The 23,796-nt window shown below is 58.4% G+C and overlaps 1 protein-coding gene across 13 annotated transcripts in view; it reads left to right on the forward strand.

The window, feature by feature from the left end:
• The window catches only part of LOC128327208 (maestro heat-like repeat family member 5), a 122,708-nt gene that overhangs the window by 84,987 nt on the left and 13,925 nt on the right, over positions 1-23,796 (forward strand). For 10 of the 13 annotated variants that reach the window (XM_053255653.1, XM_053255657.1, XM_053255658.1 and 7 more), the window contains 12 exons: positions 4,025-4,163; positions 4,744-4,839; positions 5,315-5,419; positions 14,677-14,812; positions 16,643-16,758; positions 17,181-17,330; positions 19,786-19,943; positions 20,076-20,211; positions 20,820-21,010; positions 21,921-22,058; positions 22,466-22,583; positions 22,890-23,033. In XM_053255653.1, the coding sequence (XP_053111628.1) occupies positions 4,025-4,163; positions 4,744-4,839; positions 5,315-5,419; positions 14,677-14,812; positions 16,643-16,758; positions 17,181-17,330; positions 19,786-19,943; positions 20,076-20,211; positions 20,820-21,010; positions 21,921-22,058; positions 22,466-22,583; positions 22,890-23,033 (1,627 nt within the window). The remainder of the gene's footprint in view (positions 1-4,024; positions 4,164-4,743; positions 4,840-5,314; positions 5,420-14,676; positions 14,813-16,642; positions 16,759-17,180; positions 17,331-19,785; positions 19,944-20,075; positions 20,212-20,819; positions 21,011-21,920; positions 22,059-22,465; positions 22,584-22,889; positions 23,034-23,796) is intronic. The other 3 variants (XM_053255651.1, XM_053255649.1, XM_053255656.1) reach the window with 3 other exon arrangements.

Raw genomic sequence — 23,796 nt, forward strand, 5'->3', positions numbered from 1 at the left:
TGCTCCGGCACGGAGTCCAGGTGAGGCTGCCCTGAGGAACATCAGCGGAGGTCTCTTCGTGCCACGTCTTAAGGTGGGATCAAGTGGTGCTTCCACACGGGAGCCCGCAGTCCTGGTCTGGGAGTCGCTGCTTTTTGGTTCCGAGCCGAAAGCGGCATCGAAGCCGAGGAGGTGACCTAGCAGGGGCATGAGGGGTGTGAGCCCAGGGCCCCATGGCAGGACTCGCTGGAGGGCTGCTGCCAGCCAGGGCCAGTGGCCCCGATCTAGAGGGGCCAAGGGTCTGCCTCGGGGGTGGGGGGGAGGGCAGCTTCCCCTGCTCAGGCTAGCACGGGGTTATCCAGCACGCCCCCCCCCCCCGGCCAAGATCCTCTTGTGCTGAGTCTCTCCTTGCATGTGGAGTCAGTATTCAGCCAAGGCTCCTCCCCTGCTGTCTGCAGGTGCTGCTGCTGCTGCTGGTTTTGGTTCGGGGCATTAGTGATGGAGACCCCCTCTGAAGTGCCGCCCCCCCCATGACAAACCATATTTCCACTGTCCCCGTGGGGGCCAGGGAGGCTGGAACTGTTAGGGGCCTTGCATTGTTCTTTCCTTTGCTGTAGCAGTGAATACTTTTATTTCACTACTTAAAGTATGAAAGGGGGGGGGAGAGGAAAGGAAACCAGGAATTAAAGCTTCTGCCCTGCCCCCCCCCCCCCGCCGACCAGAAGTGACCCTGTGGTGGTGAAGAGAGGCTCTTCAAGGGGTGAACAGGGGGCCCTTCAGCCCCAGCCCCCAGCTGCCACCCCCAGGGACAGCAGGCAAGAACGTGGGCGGGGCCTGCAGGCACCCCGGGCACTGCCCCCCCCCCGGCTGCCAAGCCCTGGGCCTGCTGCCCTCTCAGGTGGCACGTGGATGGAGGCCGGCCGGGGCAGAGCGCCTGCGGCGGCACACGTCGTTTCTGCTCTCCTTTCGGGACTGAAAAGGCCTCGGTCACCCTGCTGGTTGTCCAGGCCGGCAGCTGGAGGGGGGGGGCTTCTGCTGGACCTCTCTGCGGCCTTGGAGACCACTGGCCGGGGCTTCCCAGGAGTCGGCCTCTCCAAGCTGGGGCTGGCACTGCATGTTAATGCACAATAAAGAGTCAAGGTCTGGAAAGATACAGGCGGACAGACAGGAGTGGACTGCTTTGGTCCGACTCTGACATCCTCTGGAGTCTCCGTTTCAGGAGTCCGTGAACAAAGAACGGCCACCCCGAGGAAAGGGCCAGTCAGTGCGGAAGCCACCTGAAGCCCCCTCTTCTGAGCCAAGGGTTTTGTACCTCTGGAAAGCCCACCTTGAGCCACGGGATTGTTCTGCAAGCGAGAGCGGCTTGCTCCGGGGGCAGAGCCAGGGGGCCGGCCGTGGAGGGGGGAGACGGGGGGGCCTGAGGACAGAAGAACAGCCCTGCCGGGTCAGGCCCCCCAAGGAGGCCCACCCAGTCCCCAGCCTCCTGTTTCGCACAGTGGCCCACCAGATGCCGCCTCTGGGAAGCTCACAGGCAGGAGCTGGAAGGGGCCGGCCCTCCCTCCTGCCGTGGCTCCCCTGCCGCTGGGACTCAGAGGCATCCTGCCTTGGAGGCTGGAGGTGGCCCACAGCCCTGCGACTGGTAGCCATTGATAGTAGGGATGCGCACGGAACCACAGAAGCGTGGTCCGGCCCTGGGGGGAGGGTCTCTTTAAGGGGGGGTGGTAGTACTTACCCCCCCACACTGCTCTTCCCCCTCCGGCGCTGGTGCTTTTAAAAATCTTCTTGGGGCGGCAGAGTTCCTCCCTGCTGCCCCTGCCCCCGTTGTTGTCCTTCTAAGCCTTAAACAGAGAAGAGCTAGCGGCGCATATGCGCCCTGCACGGCGCGCACACTTGTCTCCACCACTGGTGCACGCGCGCCGCATGACGTATGCGCTCGTCTCCATATACAGTATGACGTATGCGCTTGTTTCCGCCACTGGCGCATGCGCGCCACATTACATATGCGGCATGTGCGCACCAGCGGCGGAGACGAGCACGTGCCGCACAAGGCGCATATGCGCCGCTAGCTCTTCTCCATTTAAGGCTTAGAAGGACGACGGGGGCAGGGGCAGCAGGGAGGAACTCTGCCGCCCCAAGAAGATTTTTTAAAGCACTAGCACCGGAGGGGGAAGAGCGGCGGTGGGGGGGGGGAGTACTGCCACCACCCCCTTAAAGAGACACTCCCCCGCCCTTCCGAACCTCCGGACTGCCGAAATTCCGAACCGGTCCGGAGGGCTTTTCAATTGTGCCCAAACCAAACCATGCACACTACTAATTGATAGACCTCTCCTCCATGAAGTTATCCAAACCCCTCTTAAAGCCATCCAGGTTGTTGGCTGTCACCACATCCTGTGGCAGAGAGTTCCACAAGTGGATCACGTGTTGTGTGAAAAAGTACTTCTGTTTGTTGGTCCTAGACTTCCTGGCAATCAATTTCATGGAGTGACCCCTGGTTCTAGTGTTGTGTGAGAGGGAAAAGAATCTCTCTCTCTCCACTTTCTCCACACCATGCATGATTTTAGAGACCTCTATCGTCTCTCCGCAGTCGTCTTTTTTCTAAACTAAAAAGCCCCAGGTGTTGTAGTCTTGCCTCCTAAGAAAGGTGCTCATCATCTTGGTTGCCCTCTTCTTCTCCTTCTCCAGTTCAACAGTGTCCTTTTAAAGATGTGGTGACCAGAATTGTACGCAGTACTCCAAGTGTGGTCGCACCATTGTTTTGTATAAGGGCATTATAATATTAGCCGTTTTATTTTCAACCCCCTTCCTAATGATCCCTAGCATGGAATTGGCCTTTTTCACAGCTGCCATTCACTGAGTCGACACTTTCAATGAGCTGTCCACCACGACCCCAAGATCTCTCTCCTGGTCGGTAACTCAGATCCCATCAGTGTATACTTGAAGTTGGTGTTTTTTGCCCCAATATGCGTAACTTTACACTTGCCAACATTGAACCGCATTTGCCACTTTGTCGCCCACTCGCCCAGTTTGGAGAGATCCTTTTGGAGCTCCTCACAATCCGTTTTGGATTTCACTAGCCGGAAGAGTTTAGTATCATCTGCAAATTTGGCCACCTCGCTGCTTACCCCTACTTCTAGATCATTTATGAATAAATTAAAAAGCACCGGTCCCAGTACAGATCCCTGGGAGACCCCACTTCTTACTTCCCGCCATTGTGAAAACTCTCCATTCATACCTACTCTCTGTTTCCTGTCTTTCAACCAGTTAGCAATCCACACAGGTACTTGTCCCCTTATCCCATGACCGCTAAGTTTCCTCAGGAGTCTTTGATGAGGAACTTTGTCAAAAGCTTTTTGGAAGTCCAGGTAGACTATGTCAAATGGATCACCTTGATCCACACACTCGTTGACACCCTCAAAGAAGTCCCAAAGGTTGGTGAGGCAAGATTTCCCTTTGCGGAAGCCATGCTGGCTCACTCCCAGCAGGGCCTGTTCTTCTAGGTGCTTTACACTTTTATCCTTGAGGATGCTTTCCATCAACTTGCCTGGAACGGACGTTAAGCTGACCGGCCTGTAATTTCCTGGATCAACCCTGGATCCCTTCTTGAAAATCGGTGTTACATTTGCTACTCTCCAGTCCTCTGGTACAGAGCCCGATTTCAGGGATAAGTTAAATATTTTTGCAAGGAGGTCGGCAATTTCACATTTGATCCTGTCACTCACATCTGGTCCTGTCACTTCCCCCAAGGAAGCTCAGCACCGTTAAAAGACTCAGCAGGCAGAGAAACCTCTTCAGATCCTTGAACTGGAGATGGGGCGGGGGGAGCCTGGGGGCTTCTATGTGCTAAGCATACTCCGTCACTCTCCGAGGGGCCTGGGGAGGGGTGGGGGTTTCCTCCCCTGCTGTCTTCCAGCACCGAAGAAGCACCCACTGTTGTCCATGCCTTGCGAACAGTGGTGCTGATGCTGGGCCCACTTGTTGGCGCCATGATCAGCCTTCCCCAGGAGTACCTCACGCCATCTCCTCCTGTGTGTTTCTCTTTCTGCAGCAAACTGAAACCCCTCCTTGAGGCCCCGCAGAAGTCCAGCCTCCTCTTCACGGCCTTCAAGAGCACCTTTTGCCTGGCCCCCCTGGAGAGCCTGGGTGGAAGCCCTTGCAACCTGGAGGAGCAGGCAGCTGATGTCCCCGTGAGCTTCCGCCTTGGCTGGGGATCTGCTCAAGCCCAGAAGGGCCTCCTCCCTGATCCCTTGGCGCCTCTGGTTCCTTGGGGAGGAGTCGATTTTTTCAAAGACCAGACTTGGGGCGGGGTGGGGGGTCTGCCAGATCCCCATCCCGAGGGGCTGCCAGCAGCTCCTGCATCTTCTGGATTCAGATCTGTCCTCGGTCCAGCGGGGTGGCCGTTCACGTTTGCTGGGTTGCCCCATTGCCAGTGCTGCTGGATCCCGGACTTCTTTCCCCACATATTCGTTCTGGTTGCAGTAAGAAAACTGACTACAAAAGAGACGTGGGGGAAGGAAAGCTCCCTGGGGTGGGCTGCGGAGTGTGCGGTGCGTGGAGGCCGTCCCTCTCCCTGGGGGCTGCGGAGCAGAGCGGCAAGAGGGCATCCTGGCACGTGGGGGTGGTGGTGTGTGTCTCTTTCTTGGGGAGGAGAGCCAGAGAGGGCCAGGCTCTGGGACAGCCCGCGAGGCGCCTTCTCCCTCTTTCCTCTCCTTCCATCAGATTGCGGAGTAGTGGTGCTAAAAGGGCAACTGCCTCTTTCTGCTTCAGGGGCTCTACCAGCAGACCATGCACAGCCTGGGAGAGATGCTGCAGGGCCTGCTCTTGGAGAACCTACGGCCCAGTGAGCTCCAGACCATGCTGGAGGTAGGAGGAGAAGCGCTGGGGTGCTGCAGGCGGGAGGGCAGGAAGGGGAGGCTGGGGCGGGAGGGACTCCTCCTCCTCTTTAGGCAGCGCTCGGGTGCCTTTGCCAAGGGATGCTGCTGCTCCTGTTTCGGGGGGGGGGGTCAAGCCGAGTGGAGCCCCTCCCCCCCCCCGGGATGGGTTATTGACCTGTGCTACTTCTGCTGCGTTGGAACAAACCCCTCCCCTGGCACTGCCCTTCAGCCAAATTCCCTTCAGGCCGTTGTGCAGAAATCGACAGGGGAATGGAGGCTGCATCCCTTCTGAGCCGGCCTGCAGTCATGTGAAGACGACCCTGGAACTTGGGAGGAGCTCAGGAGTCCCTGCTGGAGCAGGGCTGAGTTCCTCTGGACCGCCCCCCCCCCCTGCTGCTGACGGGCTCCAGCCAGGCCAGACTGTGCCAGAGACACCCCCTCCCGGCCTCTCCTTTGCCTTCCAGCTGATGGAACCGTGGATGGCATCCCGGTTAGACCACGAGCGAGAGAGAGCAGTCGAGACAGCAATGAAGCTCCTGAAGTTTGTAGCCATCTATTTACACTTGGAGGTGAGTAGCCACTGAGCCGAGAGTGGAGACCAGGCACCCAGAACACGCTTCCCTTCTGCATGGGCTCTGCGGCAGCCGGAGGCCAAACCTGCTCCAATTCTCGGGCAGGGGGGGGGGAGTGGTCTTGCCTGCCCGCCCGCAAGGACAGCAGAACTGCTGCTTTGATGGATTGGCACAAGCCAGGACCACCCCCCACCCCGGCCAGCCTCTGCCCAAGGCAAGCAGGGCACGAGGGTGGAGGCCTTTCCCTCTGGGTCCCCAGCACTCTGTGTTGCCTCTAAGCAGGGAGGTGCCGCTTTCTTTTCCCCCATGGCGAGCCAGCATGTGGGGCTCTGACTCTTCTCCAAGCTGGACAAGGCAGGGCTGGGGCCAAAGAGAGGAAGGTATTTCTGCTCAGACACTCCGGGGGGAGGAGGGCCTTTCGACCACAGCATGAGGGCCTGACCTCAGGCCAGCCAGCTCAGGACTTCATGCCCTCCATGACGACCGTGGGCTGGTCTCAACTGATTTCTGGGCCCACACGTGTGGCAGGCCATCCACTTGACTTGGTCTTTGGGTCAGTGGTGGGCAGTGCTGCTCTGTGGATAGTCCAGGAGGCTTCCATACCGTTACCACGGACGGATCACTGTCTGGTGAAGACCTAAAACACCTCTGCAAGGGTGGGGGACCAGTTAGCGTGGTCCACTCTTGCAGGCTGATGGATCCTGATGGCTCTGGGGGAGTTTCCTGCTGAGAGAGTGGACGATCCTGTGGATGGCCTGGTCTCCCTCTGATATGAGGAGAAGGGTCGGGCGATTGACACGGTTGCGCCTAGGCATCCTCTCCCGACCCACCTAATCCAAGCGACTCCCTGGCATACAGGTGAGTTGTGGACAATGAAGCAGGCTGGTAGACGGCTTGAGCATCGTTGGAGGAAAACTCAGAACAAATGTGTCCAAACACAGGCTAGAGCCCATATTAGGGCCTCCTCTAGGGCGGCGATGGGGGTGAAGAAATCCTACTTTTCTGCCACCATTTTTGAGCACCTGAGCACCTTTTCTGCTCAGTGTCATCCAGTGGAGCTTTCTTGAGTGGTTTGGGGCCTCCTAGGTGAGGGCCTCAAATACCATCAAACAGAACCCTCGGCAGCCCGCTGTGATCAATATGTGTTACATTTTGTGGATAAAATGGTTCATATCCACTCTGACTTGGATGCTAAGGTTTTTGTGGCACCAGAACTGGATGTTGCCAATGGATGTTGTTGTCATTAGGCCCTCCTTAAAAAGACCTCATTGGACCCAGATGACTTAAATAACTTTCGACCAGTTTCAAACCTCCCCTTCTTGGGCAAGGTGTTGGAGAGCGTTGTGGCGTCTCAGCTCCAGGCAGTCCCGGATGAAGCTGATTACTTCGATCCTTTCCAGTCTGGCTTCCGACTTGGATATGGGACTGAAACTGCCTTGGTCGCCCTGGTGGATGACCTACGCTGGCAGATAGAGGGAGGGAGTGTGACTCTGTTGATCCTCCTGGACCTCTCAGTGGCTTTCAATACCATCGACCATGGTATTCTTCTGGGTTATCTCTCTGGGTTGGGACTTGGAGGCACAGTTATATGGTGGCTCCGCTCCCCCCTGGAGGGTCATACGCAGAAGGTGGTGCTGGGGGATGCCTGCTTGACTCCCTGGCCTATGGAGTGCTGCAGGGGTCTGTTCTGTCCCCCCCCCCATGCCCGCTGCTCCAGGGAACCTCTGAGAGAGGCCATCCGTAGGTGTGGGCTGCAGTGCCATCAAGATGCTGATGACACCCAGCTCTACCTGGTGGGCCACTGTGCGAAACAGGATGCTGGACGAGGTGGGCTTTCTTGGGCCTGATCCAGCAGGGCTGTTCTTATGTACCTGTCTTTTAAAGTCAGCAGACACCAAGGAGGCAGTGGATGTTCTGAACTGGGGCTTGGAGGCCGTTCTGGACTGGATGGGGGCAAACAAACTGAAACTTAATCCAGTTAAGGCGGAAGTCCTGTGGGTTGGTAGAACTGATTATTTGAGTAATGAGGTAAATCTGGTCTTGGATGGGGTCACACTCCCTCCGAAAGACAAAGTCCGCAGCTTGGGGGTGCTTCTAGGCATGACGCTGTCCTTGGAGGCACAGATGGCGGCAGTGTGCAGAAGTGCCTTTTACCAGCTCCGGCTGGTAGACCAACTGCAAGAGAGGAGTCACACGGTCCTATCTCCTAGCGCCCATAAGCAGGTGGGCCGCCACATCTGGACCAACTGAAGCTTCCGGGTCGTCTTCAAAGGCAACTCCAGGTAGACCGCATGACACTAATCCAGATGAGAGCTGACGAGGGCATGAGTGACCGTTGCCAGGGCCTGCCGGTCGAGGAAGGGCCGCAACTGGCTGACAAGCTGCAGCGGGGCAAAGGCACCTCTGGCCACGGCCTCCCCCTGCTGCTGGAGCTGCTGGAGCCAGGAGTCCAGAAGAACCCCCACCTCCTTCAGGGGCAGCACAACCCCATCCAGGGAGAGACTCAGACTCAGCAACTGGCCAGATCGAGGAGTCAGCAAAAGCAACTCAGTCCTGGAGGGATTAAGAGGGGCCTGTTTTAGCCCATCCAGACCCTGACAGCCTCCAGACACTGGGCAAGCACATGCTTTGGTCACTTCCATATTGGGCTACTGCAGTGTGCTCTGAGTGGGGCTGTCCTTGAAGACGGTTCGGAAGCTTCAGCCCATCATGCTGCTGCAAGGATGCTTGTGGGCACAAGTCACTTCATGAGCCTCACACCTATCCTGTGGCAGCTTCATTGGTTACTGGTCTGCATCTGTGCTAGATTCAAAGTGCTGGTCTTGACCTTTCAGGCTCTACGCAGCTTGGGGTCGGGGTGCCTGCCCGCAGAGGCATAACTAGCGAAAATGGCACCCAGGGCAAGCACTGAAATTGCGCTCCTCCCCCCGCCCCACAACATCTGACACATCTTTCAGAAAACCATAATATTAGCTCACACTGCCAAACCTTTTAAAACTAGCTTTCATTTCTGAACAATAACACATTTCCCCATAGAAACCTCAAATATACACTTGTATAGGTGAAAAATCAAGAGAAAATCAAGTTGAAAGCCTTGCCAGTACAAATGAACTAAAGAGAGTGGAGGGAGTTTCCCACGGCTTCTGAAGTCCCATTGAGTTCAGAGGGCAGCAGACTTCCTTTGGCGGCAAGACAGTTCAACAACAACAATGCAGGCAGCAGGGGCATAGCAAGGTTCGAGTGGGCCCAGAGACAAGATTTCAAAGTGGCCCCTCGCTGATACACACACACACACACACACACACACTTCACAATATATAGCGCACTCACACTCATGGTCTGTGACATCCCCTTCAGTTTTCCTCGCCCCTTCAGTTAACTCCAGGCAGGCTGACTAAGCAGCAATAGCTAGCCCCCCCGCTACTCCAACATGCCCCCCCACAGAGTTCCCTCCAAGTCGTGTGCTCACAGGTTCTTTATGTCTGCTCAGTTAGTTTTCGACCCTGCTCAGGATGAATAAGGAAGGCCCCATTCTGAATGCAGGTGTGCACACACTGACGTGATACTGCTGCCCAGAACAAAATTGATTCTGAACACAGATTTTTAAAAATGAGAGAATATTGCTTCCCCCCAATCTGGTTCCCATCACAAGGGCCCTTAGTAGCACATGGCGGCACTGGCTTCTCCTCCAGTAACAGCTCCTATCTCACTGGGGGTTGATGGCTAAGCAGACCTTGCAGCAGAGGAAACCAGGAGCCACACATACACAATAGCCATGGACATCAAGGGCCAGGGTTTTTAGCACCCTCGGTGAAGTATAGCCTTGGCACCCTCCAAACATGCAGTACAGAAGGAAACCAAGACAGAGGTGGGATGTAATTGCACAACTATGCACATGTGTGCATATACACTCCAACCCCCCAAGGAAGCCCAAGTTCTACATTTTGCACCATGCACATCAGCTGCATTAGGAACTTCCTTTTCTGCATGAGTTATTTTGCTTTCTTAAAAAAATCGGAAAGGGAGGAGAAAAGCCGACTCCCCCTCTCCTTTTGTTTCTAAAGACGAAAGCACTACAATATGAATTGCTTCCCATTGCAATTCAACATCCAGAGAAGAAACCAGAACTTTATAAGATTACCAAACAAGCTTTTAATCCTGAGAAGAAACCCTTGAGACCCTTCAGGGGGCTCACACAGCAGCACCCTATTACACACTGCACCAATGTCTCTAAGCCATCCTCAGGGCTCGGAAGTGATGCTCTAAGGCAGATGCTTAGATGCCTTAGATGCTCTAAGGCATCTCAGTGATGCTCTAATGGCGGCTATGCCATGCCACAGCCACAGTCTGACTTTCCCCCGGTCCGATTTCAATGAGCACAGCAGTTTTCAAGGAGCGCTGGCAGTGTGGAATTTGCAACTTAGAGAGCCAATGTTGTGTCGTTCTTAAGAGTGTTGGACAGCAAGACTGGCAAAACCCAAGTTCAAATTCCCATTCAGTGGTGAAACTCACCGAATGACTCTGGGCCAGCCACTTGTCTCTCAGCCTTTCCTACTTCACAGGGTTGTTGTGAGGATAAACATAACCATGTACACTGCTCTGGGTTCCTTGTAATTAAATTAAACCTCACAATCCCACATATCTATTTCACTCAGTTGCTCTTAAATCTGTCTTTGATGAGATTAAACATATAATAATTTCAACCCCTATTTTGACCCACCTCGCTGAAAGCAATAATACACACCTCTGCACCAGAACTGTTCAAAAATCTTCACAGCCCTTTTTGACTGTATCTCCATAATGAAAAAGAATCACTCAGTTACAGTAGTTTAATTTGATAATATAGCTAGAATTCAAGCTTCCAGGCTTCACTGATTAAGTCATTAAGAGAAAATGATACAGCTGCATTTGAACCAGGAGAGTTTCCCTACTATCAGATACTTTTATTGCTGTCCAAACATGCACTGCCAATCAGATTCTTTCCCTTGAAATGTATCCTAAGGTTTGCTTCATACAGAGGAAGCAATCCTTGCTCTGGAGCAAGAACGCTTTCTCCAGAGAAAGAAAACCTTAGAACAGTTTTCCCAGTAGCAGCACCAGGGGAAAACGGGGTGGAGAACACAGAAGTAACAAAGTGCATTTATGGGCAGACAAGCTGTGTCTCACATATTCGATTTCTTAAACAGGAATGGGGGAGGTGGGGGACAAGCTGCTTATGGGGGGCACTTCCCCATTGTTTTTCAGTCTAAAGCACAGGGCAATGGAATCCGGATTAGTTTGCTTGCTATCCATGCTATGCGTCCTGTTTCAGCAGACCCTTTGTAAAGTGTGTACCCAGCACTCCATGAGGAGTCCTAGGTGCAGGGGCGTATCTAGGGGTAGGGCAGGCAGGGCACATGCCCCGGGCGCCACTTGAAAGGGGCGCCATTTTGTAAAATTATTTTTTTTAAAAAAAAATGGCTGCCAAAAACAAAATGGCCACCGTGCATGCTCAAATGGCCTCTGTGAGGCTCTAGGTCATGCCAGGCTTTGCAGAGGCCATTTGAGCATGCACGGTGGCCATTTTGTTTTCAGTGGCCTTTTTTAAAAAAGATTATTTTTAAAAATGGCCACTGCACATGTTCAAATGGTCCCTGCGAGGCCCTAGAGGCCAGCGGGGTGAGGGGGAATCTTTGCAAACCCCCCCAGCCTTTAGGAAGCCCCCCAAAGGGGCTACGGGTAAAAATAATAATAATAAAAATATAATATAAGACACTGTACACATATTCAGATTGGCACTATGTACAGAGAATCAGGGCTTGTGAATACCGAGCTGACACTTAAGAGCTAGGATTGTATTCATTTGTCCTTACTTTGCTTCTTGTGATAAGTGAGTTAAATGTGATGTCTTAATCATATGGCTATTAATGGTGAGTTTGTCTTTGAATCAGTGTGAAACCCTTAATATTAAGGCCCACTGGGAGTTTCTTGCTCTCTTTCTCTTATTTTAACTGTCTTTCTGAAAGACTAGAATATATTCCAAGCAGTGACACAGTTTACTCTGCATATCCTTTAATTATTTACAGAGTATCTGGGAAAAGTCAAATTCTCCACTGATTTTTAAAACTTATGTAATGGTGATGCTACAATGCATAGTAGATAATTAGACAGGCACTTCTGTTTAGTTTTCCAAGTACATCTCCACATAGTATTTGGGTATTTCATGAGCCCCCACATACTGAAATTTGTAGTTTTCCAGCATTTTTTGGTCTGGCTAAGTCCACTGCTAAATAGTTTTTGAAATATTAAAAGATTAACGAGCTTGACTTGTATTTTTCAGCTGATATTATTGTAAAGTTATCTGAAAGATGGGTGTCAGATGCTTGGCCAGGGGGCGCAATCTCAGTGCTTGCCCTCCTAGGCGCTATTTCCCCTAGATACGCCTCTGCCTAGGTGGATTTACATTGTACCTCCCCCCACCCCATGAAGCAAGTGTCGAGAAGTCCGGAACATGTAGCCCATATGTGGGGAAAGTGATTACGTGGTTGCTCCCTTCCTAAAGCACTCAAGGGAAGCCTCCCGTAGCTGTATCCTTCCCAGCAGAACGGGGGAAAGTGCTGCTGCATAATAAACAATTCCGAACTAACGTTACTTACACACACAACAAGAAATGCATTTTTAAAGTTGGTTTAGCGCCTACTCCTCTCCACGTTATAGTCCAAACTCTACCTGTTAGGTGCTTTTTGTGGTTTTTTGTAAAGTTCCTGGAAGATGAAGCGAGGGAGCCTCCTGGCTTCATTCAAACGCAGAGCGACCAGGAACTCAGCAGCGGCCAATTCTTAGGCGCCTTCTCCTGCTGGGGGGGCATGTCTAGGCTCCCCCCCACCCCAAGGAGAGTTAACCCTTTCCTTATTCTGAGAGCTCCTGAGGCAGAGGGAGGGGAGGGGAGCGCCAAGCCACGTAAAGCAGCAGCAGGAAAGGAGGTGAGGCAGTGGCGGCAAATAAAGGGGGGGGGGGAAGAAGGAAAAAAGATCACCAGCAGCAGCAGCCGCCGCCGCAAAAGCCAACGCTCTGGTTTGCTCCATTCCCATTCCCCCCCCCCCCAGCAGCAGAGAGAGAAGGACAGAGGGGTGGAGCGGGCAGGTGTGAGCCAGCGCACTTGAGCGGGAGCTAATTCTCCCAGCCGGAGTCTTGCGTTTTTCCTTCCCGCTCCTCCTCCTGGCTCTTCTTTTGTGAGAAAAAAGGAGGCAAAAAAGCACGAGGCAGGCAGGCAGGGGAAGGGGAAAGGGAGGAGCTGCGCTTGGCGCTCCTCCGCCTTCCTCCTAGGGCTCCCTCCTCGCCAGCTCACATAACTCTCCAGAGTGGTGGGTTTTTTTAAATGACAAAGCTTACTGGTTCTCCAGGCTGGAATGATGGGAGGAGAAGCCTCTATTCACTCAGTATCCGCCAGGCATCTCGCCAGATTAAAAGACCTGCCTGCCTCTGCCTGCCTTCCCCCCTCCCTTTCCGCTTGTCCAGAGCAACGGGAGAGCGCCGGGCCTGACCCGACAGATCTTCCGACCGGCGAGTCCTGCGGGGCGCCTGTGCAAAGCGGGGGAGGGGGAGGGGCGCCACTGGCCCCGGCGCAATTATTTTTTTTTAATTTTGAAAAATTTGTGGTGGTGGGTGTGAGGGTGGAGCATGGCAGGCACATTGCGCCCCCCCCTTCAGCTGCGCCCAGGGCACGTGCCCTGCCTGCCCCACCCTGATTATGTGTCTGCCGGACTGCTTCCACCCATATGAATCCTCCAGGGCCCCCCATTTGTCATCTCGGGCCCTACTCATGGCCCCGCCATAACAGAGATCCGGTTGGTGGGGACCAGAGGCAGGGCCTTTTCGGTTGTGGCCCCTGGGGGGCACCCAAGCCCCCCCTCCAGGTCCCTCATCACCAGCAGCAAGGAGATTCCTCGCTGCCTGGAGCCTCTCCTTCCGCCCCCAGCCCCAGGGTGCAGCTGGCACTCAGCACAGGCGGCCAGCAGCTGCCCCCAACCCAGCCAGGCCCCATCTGCTCTCCTCCGGGTGCAGCCAAGCAGAGCGCTCCGTGGGGCCTGGCCGGCTCAGAGGCCATGCTCCTCTGGGGCTGCCAGGTGTGGGGCAAGGGAGGTGCCAGGCAGGCCTCTCTGCTGCCTCCGGGGCCCCACATCCCTCCCCATGGCCCTGAGCTCCCCACCTGGCTAGGGGCAGCCCTGGCTGGAGGCTGGTGTCTCTGCCGCAGGAGGGTGGGAGGGAGCCCTCGTGATGCACCAACGGCCGAGGCGGGAGCGGAGGAGGGCTGCCCTGGGAAGCGCCTCCCGCTCTCGCCTCCTGCCGCGCAACGATTCTGGCCGCAAGGGGCACCGGTTGCATGTGGAGCCAGCTTGGGGTGCTCAGACCTCCCAGCATTCAGAGGAAGCTGCCTTCTACGGAGTCGGGCCCTTGGTCCACCTAGATCAGCATTGTCGACACTGACTGGCAGCAGCTCTCCACAGTTCCCCCCATCCCTACCTGCCGGGAAATGAGCCCAGGGCCTTCTGCACGCAAGCAGGTGCCCTGCCACTGGCTACGGCCCCACCCACCCCATCTATTGCTCCTCCTTGTCTGCAGGGGGTGCTCCCCATTGCAGTGTCTGGCCGGCCACAGGGAAGGTTCGCCAGGAAGAGCAGCAGAGGACACGGAGTGAGCGGGGCCAGCCTGCGGTTGTGGCTTGCCCAGAGCCCGGCTCCCATCCGTTTGGCAGCCGTGGGGCCACCAGCCGCTGACCGGCCGGCTGGCCTTCCCACAAGGGTGACCTCTCTGCTCTCTGTCCTGGCTCCGTGGGGCTGGCCGAGTCACTGCACGGGCAGGTCAGCCAAGGGCACCTGGGGGGCCTTGGATGGCCTTGCAGGGCCTGCTGGGCGGCCAGGGCTGGGGGTGGCTTTGTGAGGTCTCCCTCGGATGGCGGGGAGGAAGCTGGTCCAGCCCGATCCTTCGGCTGCGCTCCCCCCCCCCGCCCGGCTTTATTTATTTTTCATATTTATATACTGCCTGAGAAGAGCTAAATCTCCAGGCAGTTTCCCAAAAGCCAGCCAGGAGTTTTTTCTGCACACATCCAGACTCAACTTCAGTGGGCTGGGTTGGATCCAGCTGTTGCATAAACCTGCAGGTGTCCAAATGGCCTCCCAGAAGTGGGGCTGAGGCCGCGCAGCGTGAGGCCCCTGGGATGCCTCCGGGGCGCGATGACAAGTCTGTCCTGGCTCTAAGCGCTGTCGTGTCTTCAGCTCTCGCAGGAGTTCAGCAAGCTGGCCCACCTGACTGCCGTGCTGATTGCCCTGTGCAATGACCCCGTGGCCCGCATCAGTTCTCTGGCCGTGCAGGGAGTCAGCTGCCTCTACGAGCTCCTCCTGCACCGGAAGGGTAAGGCCAGCCAGGCGGCGAGGGAGGGAGCCGCTCCCCTTTGATGGGGCACGCTGGGGGTGGGGTGGGGCACCATTTCCCCACCCACGCAAGGACCACCCAGGGTGACCCATGGAAAAGAGGACAGGGCTCCAGTCCCTGGCTCAAGAGAGGCCCGGAGGAGGGAATTCTGGCCAGTGCCGCCGTTGGTCTTGCCAGGGAAAGGAAAGCTGCACTTGCTGGAATTCCACCCACTGCATGTCCACTGGGGACAGGAGCCCTGCCTTGGACCACCCCAGCCGCCTTCCCCGCTGTCTCCTCTCCCTCCCTCCAGTCCTCCGACCCTCCCCACCAGGACACACGCTACGCACCAGCCCCCCCCCCTTTCTCCTCCTGCCATCAGCCCCCACCCCTTGCTCCTTCCGAGCCTGCAGGCCGCTGTCCAGATTACAACACGCTACAACAGTGGCAGTTTACTTTGGCTTGGCAGGATCGTTTGGGAACCGCAAATAAAGGGTCTTGTGCAAAGCCACCAGCAGGGGGAGCAGCCTTCTCTCGCTTGTGCGAACCTCCTACAATGGGGAAATACAGCTTATTTTTTTAATGTTGTAGCACTGTCTGTAGCGCAGAGGAAAACCCTGAAAGAAGGCATCGGAAATGTGAACGGCACCTTGCTGACAGCGCAGGGATTGCCATGTTGAAACACAGGCAGTGCGGAAGCACATTTAGTGAGCACGTAGTGACACTGTCATAGGGTGTAATCTGGAAAGCACCCAGGGAGCAGGACATGCCCTGGCCGTGGGGGCTTGGGCGAGGTAGCATTTGGCATCTTCCCAGATGGGAGCCCCAAGTCACTTTGCGCCCAAATGTGTTCACGAACCAAGAGGTCTGGAGGACATGCACAGCTGACTCCTGGCCCCTTCGCAAGCTTAACAAACCTCATCCGCCAGGACCCCAGGAAGTCCACGAGTGGCCCCCTTGCAGAGGTTGGACTCCTCTCTTCCTCCTCCCAGTGGAGGGCCTCAGGCTGCCCAACATCCGGCCTCGCATAGCTCCCTCTCTCTGAGAAGAGGTGCAGGCAGGCAGACGGAGGCTTCCAGTGGTGGGATGGAGCAGGAGCCACCCCGAGCTTTCCTGCAGAGCAGGCGATCCTGGAGAGAGGAGAAGGCCGATCTCCTGCCGTCTGGCACAGATGCTCACTTGCACTCCAAGCGGCACGAAGCAGCCTGGGCATTCTTCAGTGGGCCGCCACGGCCAGGCCGGCTGGACCCAGCCCTGCCCTTGCTCCACCGCCCACCCCGGAGAGAGCCCTCGGTTCCTGGGAGCTGCCCGGCGGCCACCCCCTCCCCTTGGACGGTTGCCTCCAGACCAGCTCAGGGAGCCACACAAGGCCTGCAGCACCGCACGGGGGGGAACCGCGGAGCGGAGGCAGAAAGGGGGGGGCAGAGCGGAGGATTCCCAGGATGCGGAGAGCTGGGCTGTGTCTCAAGCAGGCACACTTCCGTTGCCCCTTTAGCTGGCGCTGACTTTAGGTGGGGGCACAGATCGTGAAAGGAAGGCGATTGCCATTATTGTGAAGAAACGCAAAGCTTTCCTGCGGGCCACGGTCCTCTCCTTTCCCGGCGAGAGCCTTCCCATCAGGGTCTCCGCCCTCTCTGCGTCTCTCTGGCCACCCACCTCTTGCCTTCCGCCCTTTGGGGGCCGCCCCCTCCCCCAGCCCAGGGGCCCCCCGCGCTCCTGCTGCTGCTGCTCCACCACGGCCCCCCCCCCCCGGCCTGCTCCCTGCCTGTCTGGCTGTGCTCTCTGGAGTCGGACGGTCAGACTGACGGCCGCTCTTCTGTTCTGCAACAGCGCTGAGGAGGAGCAAGCAGAAGAGGCGGAAGTGGTCCCTCAGGAGGAGCTGCAGGCTGCAGGAAGCGGAGAGCCTGGCTCTCGTGATGCTGGGTGGTGCCTGGCGCATGGCGATGGTAGGGTGGCTGCCACTGGGCCCACTGGGGGATGCAGTGGGGTTTTGGAGCCCAGCTCCCTGGCCCCCTGGGGAGGCAGGAGGGGGCCCGATCAGCCGCCCAGGAAGGCACGGGGCATCCCTGCTGCTGATGCGTGAGAGGGGCTTCCTCTGGCCGCATCTCTGCCACGAGGCCCAGAGCTGCTGAAGCACGGGCTCGGGAGGCTCCCAGGCAGGCAGGGGGGCACCTTCGGGGACAGACACCGTGCCCAAGAGCAGCGTCTCTGCTGTGTGGGTGTGGGCATGATGCTCTCCTGCCCGGGAGACCAGCTGCCTTCCTGCTGGGGCTTCCCGTTGGGAGTCCGCAGTGAGGACAGATGCCCAGGGGAGTCTCTCTCGGCGCTCAGTGGGCCGCCCCCCCCCCCTTCTGCCTGCCCCATCCAGCACTCCGAAGACCAGCTCTTCCGGGCCCAGCTGACCAACCTCCTCCTCTTGGTCCTGGACAGTCTGCGAGGGTCGAACCCGGAGTTACTGACGGCAGCGGAAGAGGTGCTGTATGCAATCCTGCGGAACCATGCCATGAGAATTGAAAGGGTGAGACCGGCCACCTGGGGGCTGGCTTTGTGCCCCACAACCCATCCCTGCTTGTTAAATCCGCCCCCCCCATCATGGGAATAGGTCAGCTTTCACTAGCCCAGCAGAGCCCAAAGGAGAACAGCCCCCCCCCCCGGGCAAGAAGAAGCACCTCCAAGGAATTAGCAAGTGCAAGCTCAACCAGAGATAGTCCGTCTTTTAAAATATGTCAGTATTCGAGATACGATGACCTCTGAACTAGTGCACACAATGCCCGCCCCTGGTGGCGGAGGGAGGGCCCCATTCTTCGGTGTCAGGGCAGCTGAAGCGTGAGCAGAGCGGAAGCCAACTTGCTTGGAGAGGGCACCACGGGGGGGGGGGGGGGAGGAGCAGCCAGAGCGGTTTGTGGTGCCGCCTGCTCCGGTCTCCCTGGAGTGAGGCACTTTCTGCGCTTTCCCCCTCTGGCCTGGAGGGAGCAAGCCGAGTGTGTAGGGGGCCCCAGGCCATGCTGGTGCCTGAGGAGGAGGCCCACTCCTGAAGACAGAGCAGAACCCCCCAGGCTGGTGGTCTCTGGAGCCGCTGCAGGCACCAAGTCAGGAGCAGGGCCCCAAGCAGGGCTGGAGTCTGAGCCGGCCACGGAGCTCGTGGAGTCCTGGGGACGATGGACAGGACAGCAGTTTGGCTGGGAGACAGAGCTGGGCCCCAGAGCTCGAGGTGGTCCCAGAGCTCCGCCAAGGGGGCACAGAGTGCGTTGGGAGGAGGGGATTCAACCAGCTCTGGATGGGGCTGATCTTCCCTTGAAAGAGCCAGCACTCAGCGGGGCAATATTGTGGGTCCGGCTCCACCCAGGTGGCGGCAGTGGCCGGGGGGGGGGGGCTTTGTACAGCTCCAGCAGGTGTGCCAGCTATGCCCCTTCCTCAAGAAGACAAATCTGGCACACTCACCCCTGACTTAACTACTGCAACCTGCCCCATGCGGGGCGGGGGGGCCTGCCCCTGGAGAACATTCAGCAGCTTCAGCTGGTGCCAAATGCAGCCGCCGGGGTTCTCTCTGGAACGGCCCTCTGGCGACACCTGATGCCCATTCTGGAAGAGCTGCGCTGGCTGCCAGTTTGTTCCAGACCCAATTCAAGGTGCTGGCTATTACCATGAAAGCCCTGGATGGTTTGGGGCCTGGATACCAGAAGGACTGCCTGCCCCAAAGGTTTCTGCCTGGCAAGGTCATCCGAGGGGGTTAGGGTGTGTGTGTGTGTGTCTGTGTGTAGGGGCGGGGAAATATGAGGTGATGAAGGCAATCACTCACAAAGGGTTAGGGTCAAGCGTCCTGCTGTTTGATCCAGCTGCTTGGCAACTTGCCATGCCGTCCTTCTGCTCTTACAGTAGCTGTCAAACTAAACAAAAAACACTCTCTTGCCTCTTCCTCTGTGGTGTGATTTGCGATGGGTTGGAGGAAAACCCGGAGCAAGTAGGTGGGAACGCAGAGGGAAAAGACCTGCAGGGAGTGCGGGGAGGAGCTGGCAGCTATGTGAACTGTCAATGTAGTCCCCCCACTTAAACATCTTGTGAATCTGGCGTGAAGCAGACCCGCTCTTCAGATGCCCCACGGCCTGAAGGCATGTGAGAATAGCTCCCAGGGGGTGTCTGTTCTCTGGGCTGCTTGGCTACCGTTAACAGCAACTAAAGACCCTGTTGTTTGCGCCGACCTTTGCTCCTCGGAGTCGGTGGTCTCTGTCTGCTCTTCTGCTGCTGGGTGTCTGCATTTTAGGGTTGCTGCTCTGTCTGTATGGTTAGGGTTAGGGTTGTAATGTTATCTTAATGTGACCGACCTGTGGGTTTGGGGGTTGCATGTTAACTTTTGTAAGCTGCCTTGGGATACATTTTATGACAGGCGGCATAGAAATCGACTATAAAGGAGCAAACTGCAGGAGGGGTGACGAGCTCTGGGCTGATCTGCGAGGATGGTGCTGAGCGGGACAGATGCAGGGCTTGGATCTGCAGCAGGCCGCTCCCTTCCTCGGCAGCACCGCTTGTGGGGGGGGGATGGACCGGCACTGCTGGATCCGGGCACAGAGGGACTTCTGTAGGGCCCAGGCCTCTCCTCCTCCTCCGGGTCGGAGCCTGAGCGGCCCTGGCACGAAGGGGCCCCCCAGGCTGAGCGGCACCGCAGGGTCTGGCACTGGGGGACCAGCAGCAGCACGACAGGCTCTCAGGCTTGTGAGCGCCGGCCGTGTCCTCCAGGCCTGCGGCCAGAGGTGGTCCAGCCCCTCTCCCAACACTGTGGCCCAGCCAGGCCCTCAGGGCCTCAGCGCCCCGGGTGTCATGACGAGAGGGCAGGCCACACCTGTCCGTCTTGGGCTGACCCCACCCAAGAGGGCCCCTCCCTGGGAAAGCCCTTCCTGCCCAAGCGTGGCCTGGATGCTGCCCACTCCTGCCCGGAGGGAATTTGTCCAGGCCTGGAGGTCTCCTCTTTTGCTCAGGTGAAAGACATCGTCAGGGCCATCTACACATGCCTCCAGCTACGCCAGTCGTCCTACTGGACCCGCAAAGTGGTCCTGAGGGCCTTGGGCTTCATAATCCCTCACCACATGGAGGAAGTGACCCGGAGCTGCCTGGCGTTCTCCATACCTGTGGACAGGTAGCTGTGGCGGGGCTTTAGGCCCCGAGGGGGAGTCCCGGGTCTCCTGGCTGCCTGGGTGCTGCTCCTTCCCCCTTTGCTGGCTGTGTGGGTCTTGCAGCAAGAGGCTGATCCGTCTCTACCCTGCGGCAGGCAGGCCAGTGAGCTCTGGACAGCGATGGCTTCTGGGCCACAGGTGGCCCTGCAAGTCCTGCAGCTCTTGTTGAAGAACCTGCAGCTCAAGGGGACTCTGGAGGCGGACGAAGACAGTATCGGGCTCTCTCTGGCTGTAAGTCGCTGGCTGGCCCTGGCGCCACACTCTGGTGCCCAGCGGCATGTTGTTATGGGGTGGGGCAGAGGCAGCTCCTCCGAGCAGGGGGGCCATGCCACTAGGGAGCAGGCCCATTCCTCGGGGCGCCATTCCTGCCCCCTCCCACTCTTCCCTGGCCTTGCTGCTCTCCGACAAGCCAGCCGGCCAGCCTTCACTTTGGCTAGCCAACATGGAGGAGTCTGCGTCAGCATGGCTAGCCAGCGGCATGGACCAGAAGAAGAGCCTGCTCACTGCACACACACACACACACACACACACACCCCCATGCGAGACAAGGCCAAGTAGGCATGGCCAGGCCTCAGGCAGGGCAACGGGTGTCTGTAGGCAGCACCTCCCTTCCGCCCCACTGCCTGGGAAGCCCAGTGGGATCCAATGGTCCTATGGCGCCTCCCTGCCCATTCTAAGCAGGGTGACTTGACGGGCAGCCACAGACGGTCCCAGGAGGGTCGCTGGCTTCCCTGCAGCATCTGCCCTGCTTGTGTGCACGTGCCTGTGTGCAGCCTACCCCACGAGGGGGAGCGCCACGCCAGCCGTTCCTCCTCCTCCTCCTCCTCCTTCTTCTTCAGGCAATGAACGTCATCTATGAGACCTTCCACATTCCGGGCTACCGGACGGCCCTGGCCGAGATGCACCTGCAGCTGTTTATCCCTTTGCTGAAACAGGTCCTCTACGTGATGCACCTGGAGGTGCCCGAGCCTCTCAGAGCCCGGCAGGAATGCCTCCTGAGAGGGAACCCTGAAGCCCGCAGCTTCCAGAGGTACCACCAGGGAGGCTCCACGCTAGGCGGGGGGGGGGCAGCTGCCTCTGGAGGGGGGAGGCAGAACAGGCTGGGGGGGGGCGTTCTTGGGCACAGCAGGGCCCGCGAGCTACTCTGGGGCAGGTCTGGCTGCCCTTTCCCAGAAAAGGAGAGAGAGATGGGCAGACGTGGCAGCTGCCACCCAACCTTAGAGCACACGCTCTCAGAGGCGTAACTATAGGGGGGCAGGGGGGGCACGTACCCTGGGCGCCATCTTTTCTGGTCACGTGGGGGGCGCCGCCATGACCAATTTTTTTTTAATTTTTTTTAAAAATTTTGTTAATACAAATGTTTCCTGCTCAGTGCAGCAGCACTGCAGCAGTCAAGGGAGCGCGTCGGTGCTCCCTTCCCCACGAGCGGTCCCTTCCGCGCCACCTGCGCCCCCCCGCATTGCTTTGCTGGCGCCTGGCGGCCAGTCAGTGGCCTGGCTTGGCGGCAGCAGCGGGCGCTTGTGAGGAAAAACCTAAGTATAATGTAGTATGTTGGGGGGGGGCACGGGGGGCGCCATTGCAGTGCTTGCCCCGGGCGCCGTTTTCCCTAGTTACGCCTCTGCATGCTCTGGCAGTGTGGCGGGGGGGGGCGCTGTTAGGAGCACCCCGAGAGGCTACGGCGTCTGGTCTGGGAGCTGCTGGTGCCTCGCCCGCGCCGGGCGCGTCTGCCTCCCTGGTGGGGGGGGGGCGGGGGCGGCAGCCGCCGGGCTCCTTTGTCTGCCCCGCGCAGGCTCAGCCCCGGCCTGGCTGCAGCCTCCCCTGAGCAGGAGTCGGGGCCCCGCGCCGCCCGAGGAGCCGGCCTCTCCCGCGGGGGCCGCCGCCGGGCTCCTGTCAGCAGCCGGTGGAAGCCGAGGCAGGAGGCACCGATGTTTGCTTTCTAGCACTTCCGTAGAGATCATGAAAAGCCTCTTCTCGGTTGCGGGAGACTGGGAGGTCTATGCCTGCATCGAGTTCCGGCAAGGATGGCGGGTGCTCAGCACGCCCCAGCAGTTCTTACAGGGCACGCGCCTCCTCGCCAGGTGAGAGAGAGAGACCCCCCCCCGCCTCCTGGGGGGGGCACGCACACGTGCGCTGCTGCCCCCTCACTTCACGCTCGGCCTCCCTCTCCGCCTGGATTGTCAGCCACCCTGAGATTTTATAGAGGGCAGCATATAAACATGACAAGCCAACCACACGTCCCCACCCAAAGCAAGACCCCCGCTTCCCCATGGGGGGGACGGGGGGGGCAGAAGCCAGGTGCTCCACCCCCAGCTCCGCCTGTCCTTTGGCCCGAGCTATGCTGGCCTGTCTGTGGAGGGGGGGGGGCACATCTGCCCAACATGTTACCGGGGGGGGGGCTGCTCAGCCGTCCCCGGAAGGCCCCCCCGAATGGCTGCTTCTCTTCCTGCGGAGGCCAAGAGGGGCTGCTGACGGTTCCTTTGCGCAGAGCCATGACCGAGTGTGACAGTCCTCAAATCCCGGGTATCTTTGGGGAGGCCGCTCTCATTCTGGACAGCGAGGAAGACGAGCTGAAGAAGATGACTGCTCTGGCTCTAGTGATTGAGGTGAGCCGGAGCCTCGCTGGATGGGCAGCCCAGCTCCTGCCCTTCCGGAGTTGGTGCAAGGCAGGCAAGCGCGCGGCGGGGGGGGGGGGGGGTGGGTGGGGGGGCAGCAGGCGGGGCGGGAGGCGATGGTGCTGGGCAAGGACACGCCTCCCGTTGGCCCTGGAAGCTCCTGGCCCGCTTGCCTTTCCTGGGGCTGCTGGCTCCCTCTCCATGGGCTGACAGGCCTCCCCCCACCCCCACCTGGAAGCAAGCGGGGGGGGGAGAGAGAGGGAGGGCGTCAGCTGTGGGCGTCTCCTCCCTCTCTAGTTCCTCAAGAGCCCGTCTGCGGTCAAGATGATGAACAGGTTCAGCCTCAAGGACCACCTGGAGGAAGGCGTGGCAGCCTCCAATCTGGTCATCAAAGAGCTTTGTCTGAAAGGGCTGAACAGTTTTGTCTTCCAGCAAGGGAAGGTGAGAGCGGGCGGAAGGCAGCCCGAGGAGGCAGCAGCACGCAAGACCCAGAAGGCCCCCGAGGGCAGCGTGTGGGGTCTGCCTCCTTAGGACGTGCCCAGAGGACGAGGAGAGGAGACCACCTCCGCCCAGGGGCCCGAGTGGCCGTTGGGTGTGTCTGTGCCCCTTCCTCTCTGGGGCAGGTTGAGCTATTTGGCAGTCTGGGGGGGGGGTGGGCCGGTGGGGCTGCAGCCATGAGACGGGGAGGGCAGGGCGGAGGGGAGCGCCTCAACAGGGAGAGCTGCTGCCAGCCGGGGGTCGTCTTGGGGTCGCATGGTGGAGGGCTGAGGAGGGACGTGCGCCTGCCTTCCGCTCGTGGGGTTCGTCAGCACAGGGCCTGAGCAGCCACCGCCGACTGGGTGGCCATGGGGAGCGCCAAGGGGCGCTGGGTCTTGGCCAGGAAGGCCCTCTTTGGGGTCCACTGGCAGAGCTCTCCCTCTCTGGCCAGCAGAGGCCTCTTGCATGAAGCCCCTGCGTAAAGTCCGTCTCACCCCCCCACCCCACCCCCAGAGCCCAGGGGCCTTTCCCCCCGCCCCCCTGCGTGGCCCTGGCCACGCCAAACCTTCTGCTCTCGCCCCACTGACCAGTGGTGGTCTGTGGACTCCTTGGGCCACCGGCTGGGCTGTCGCTTTGCTGAGGCTGTAGTAAAGCACCGTCGACACAAGGGGGGGGGGCTGCATAAATCCAGACGGGGGCGGGGGGGGTTGTGTGGGGGCAGGGTTTG

Source organism: Hemicordylus capensis, chromosome 5, assembly GCF_027244095.1.
Source record: "Hemicordylus capensis ecotype Gifberg chromosome 5, rHemCap1.1.pri, whole genome shotgun sequence".
In the NCBI taxonomy this organism is placed as follows: domain Eukaryota; kingdom Metazoa; phylum Chordata; class Lepidosauria; order Squamata; family Cordylidae; genus Hemicordylus; species Hemicordylus capensis.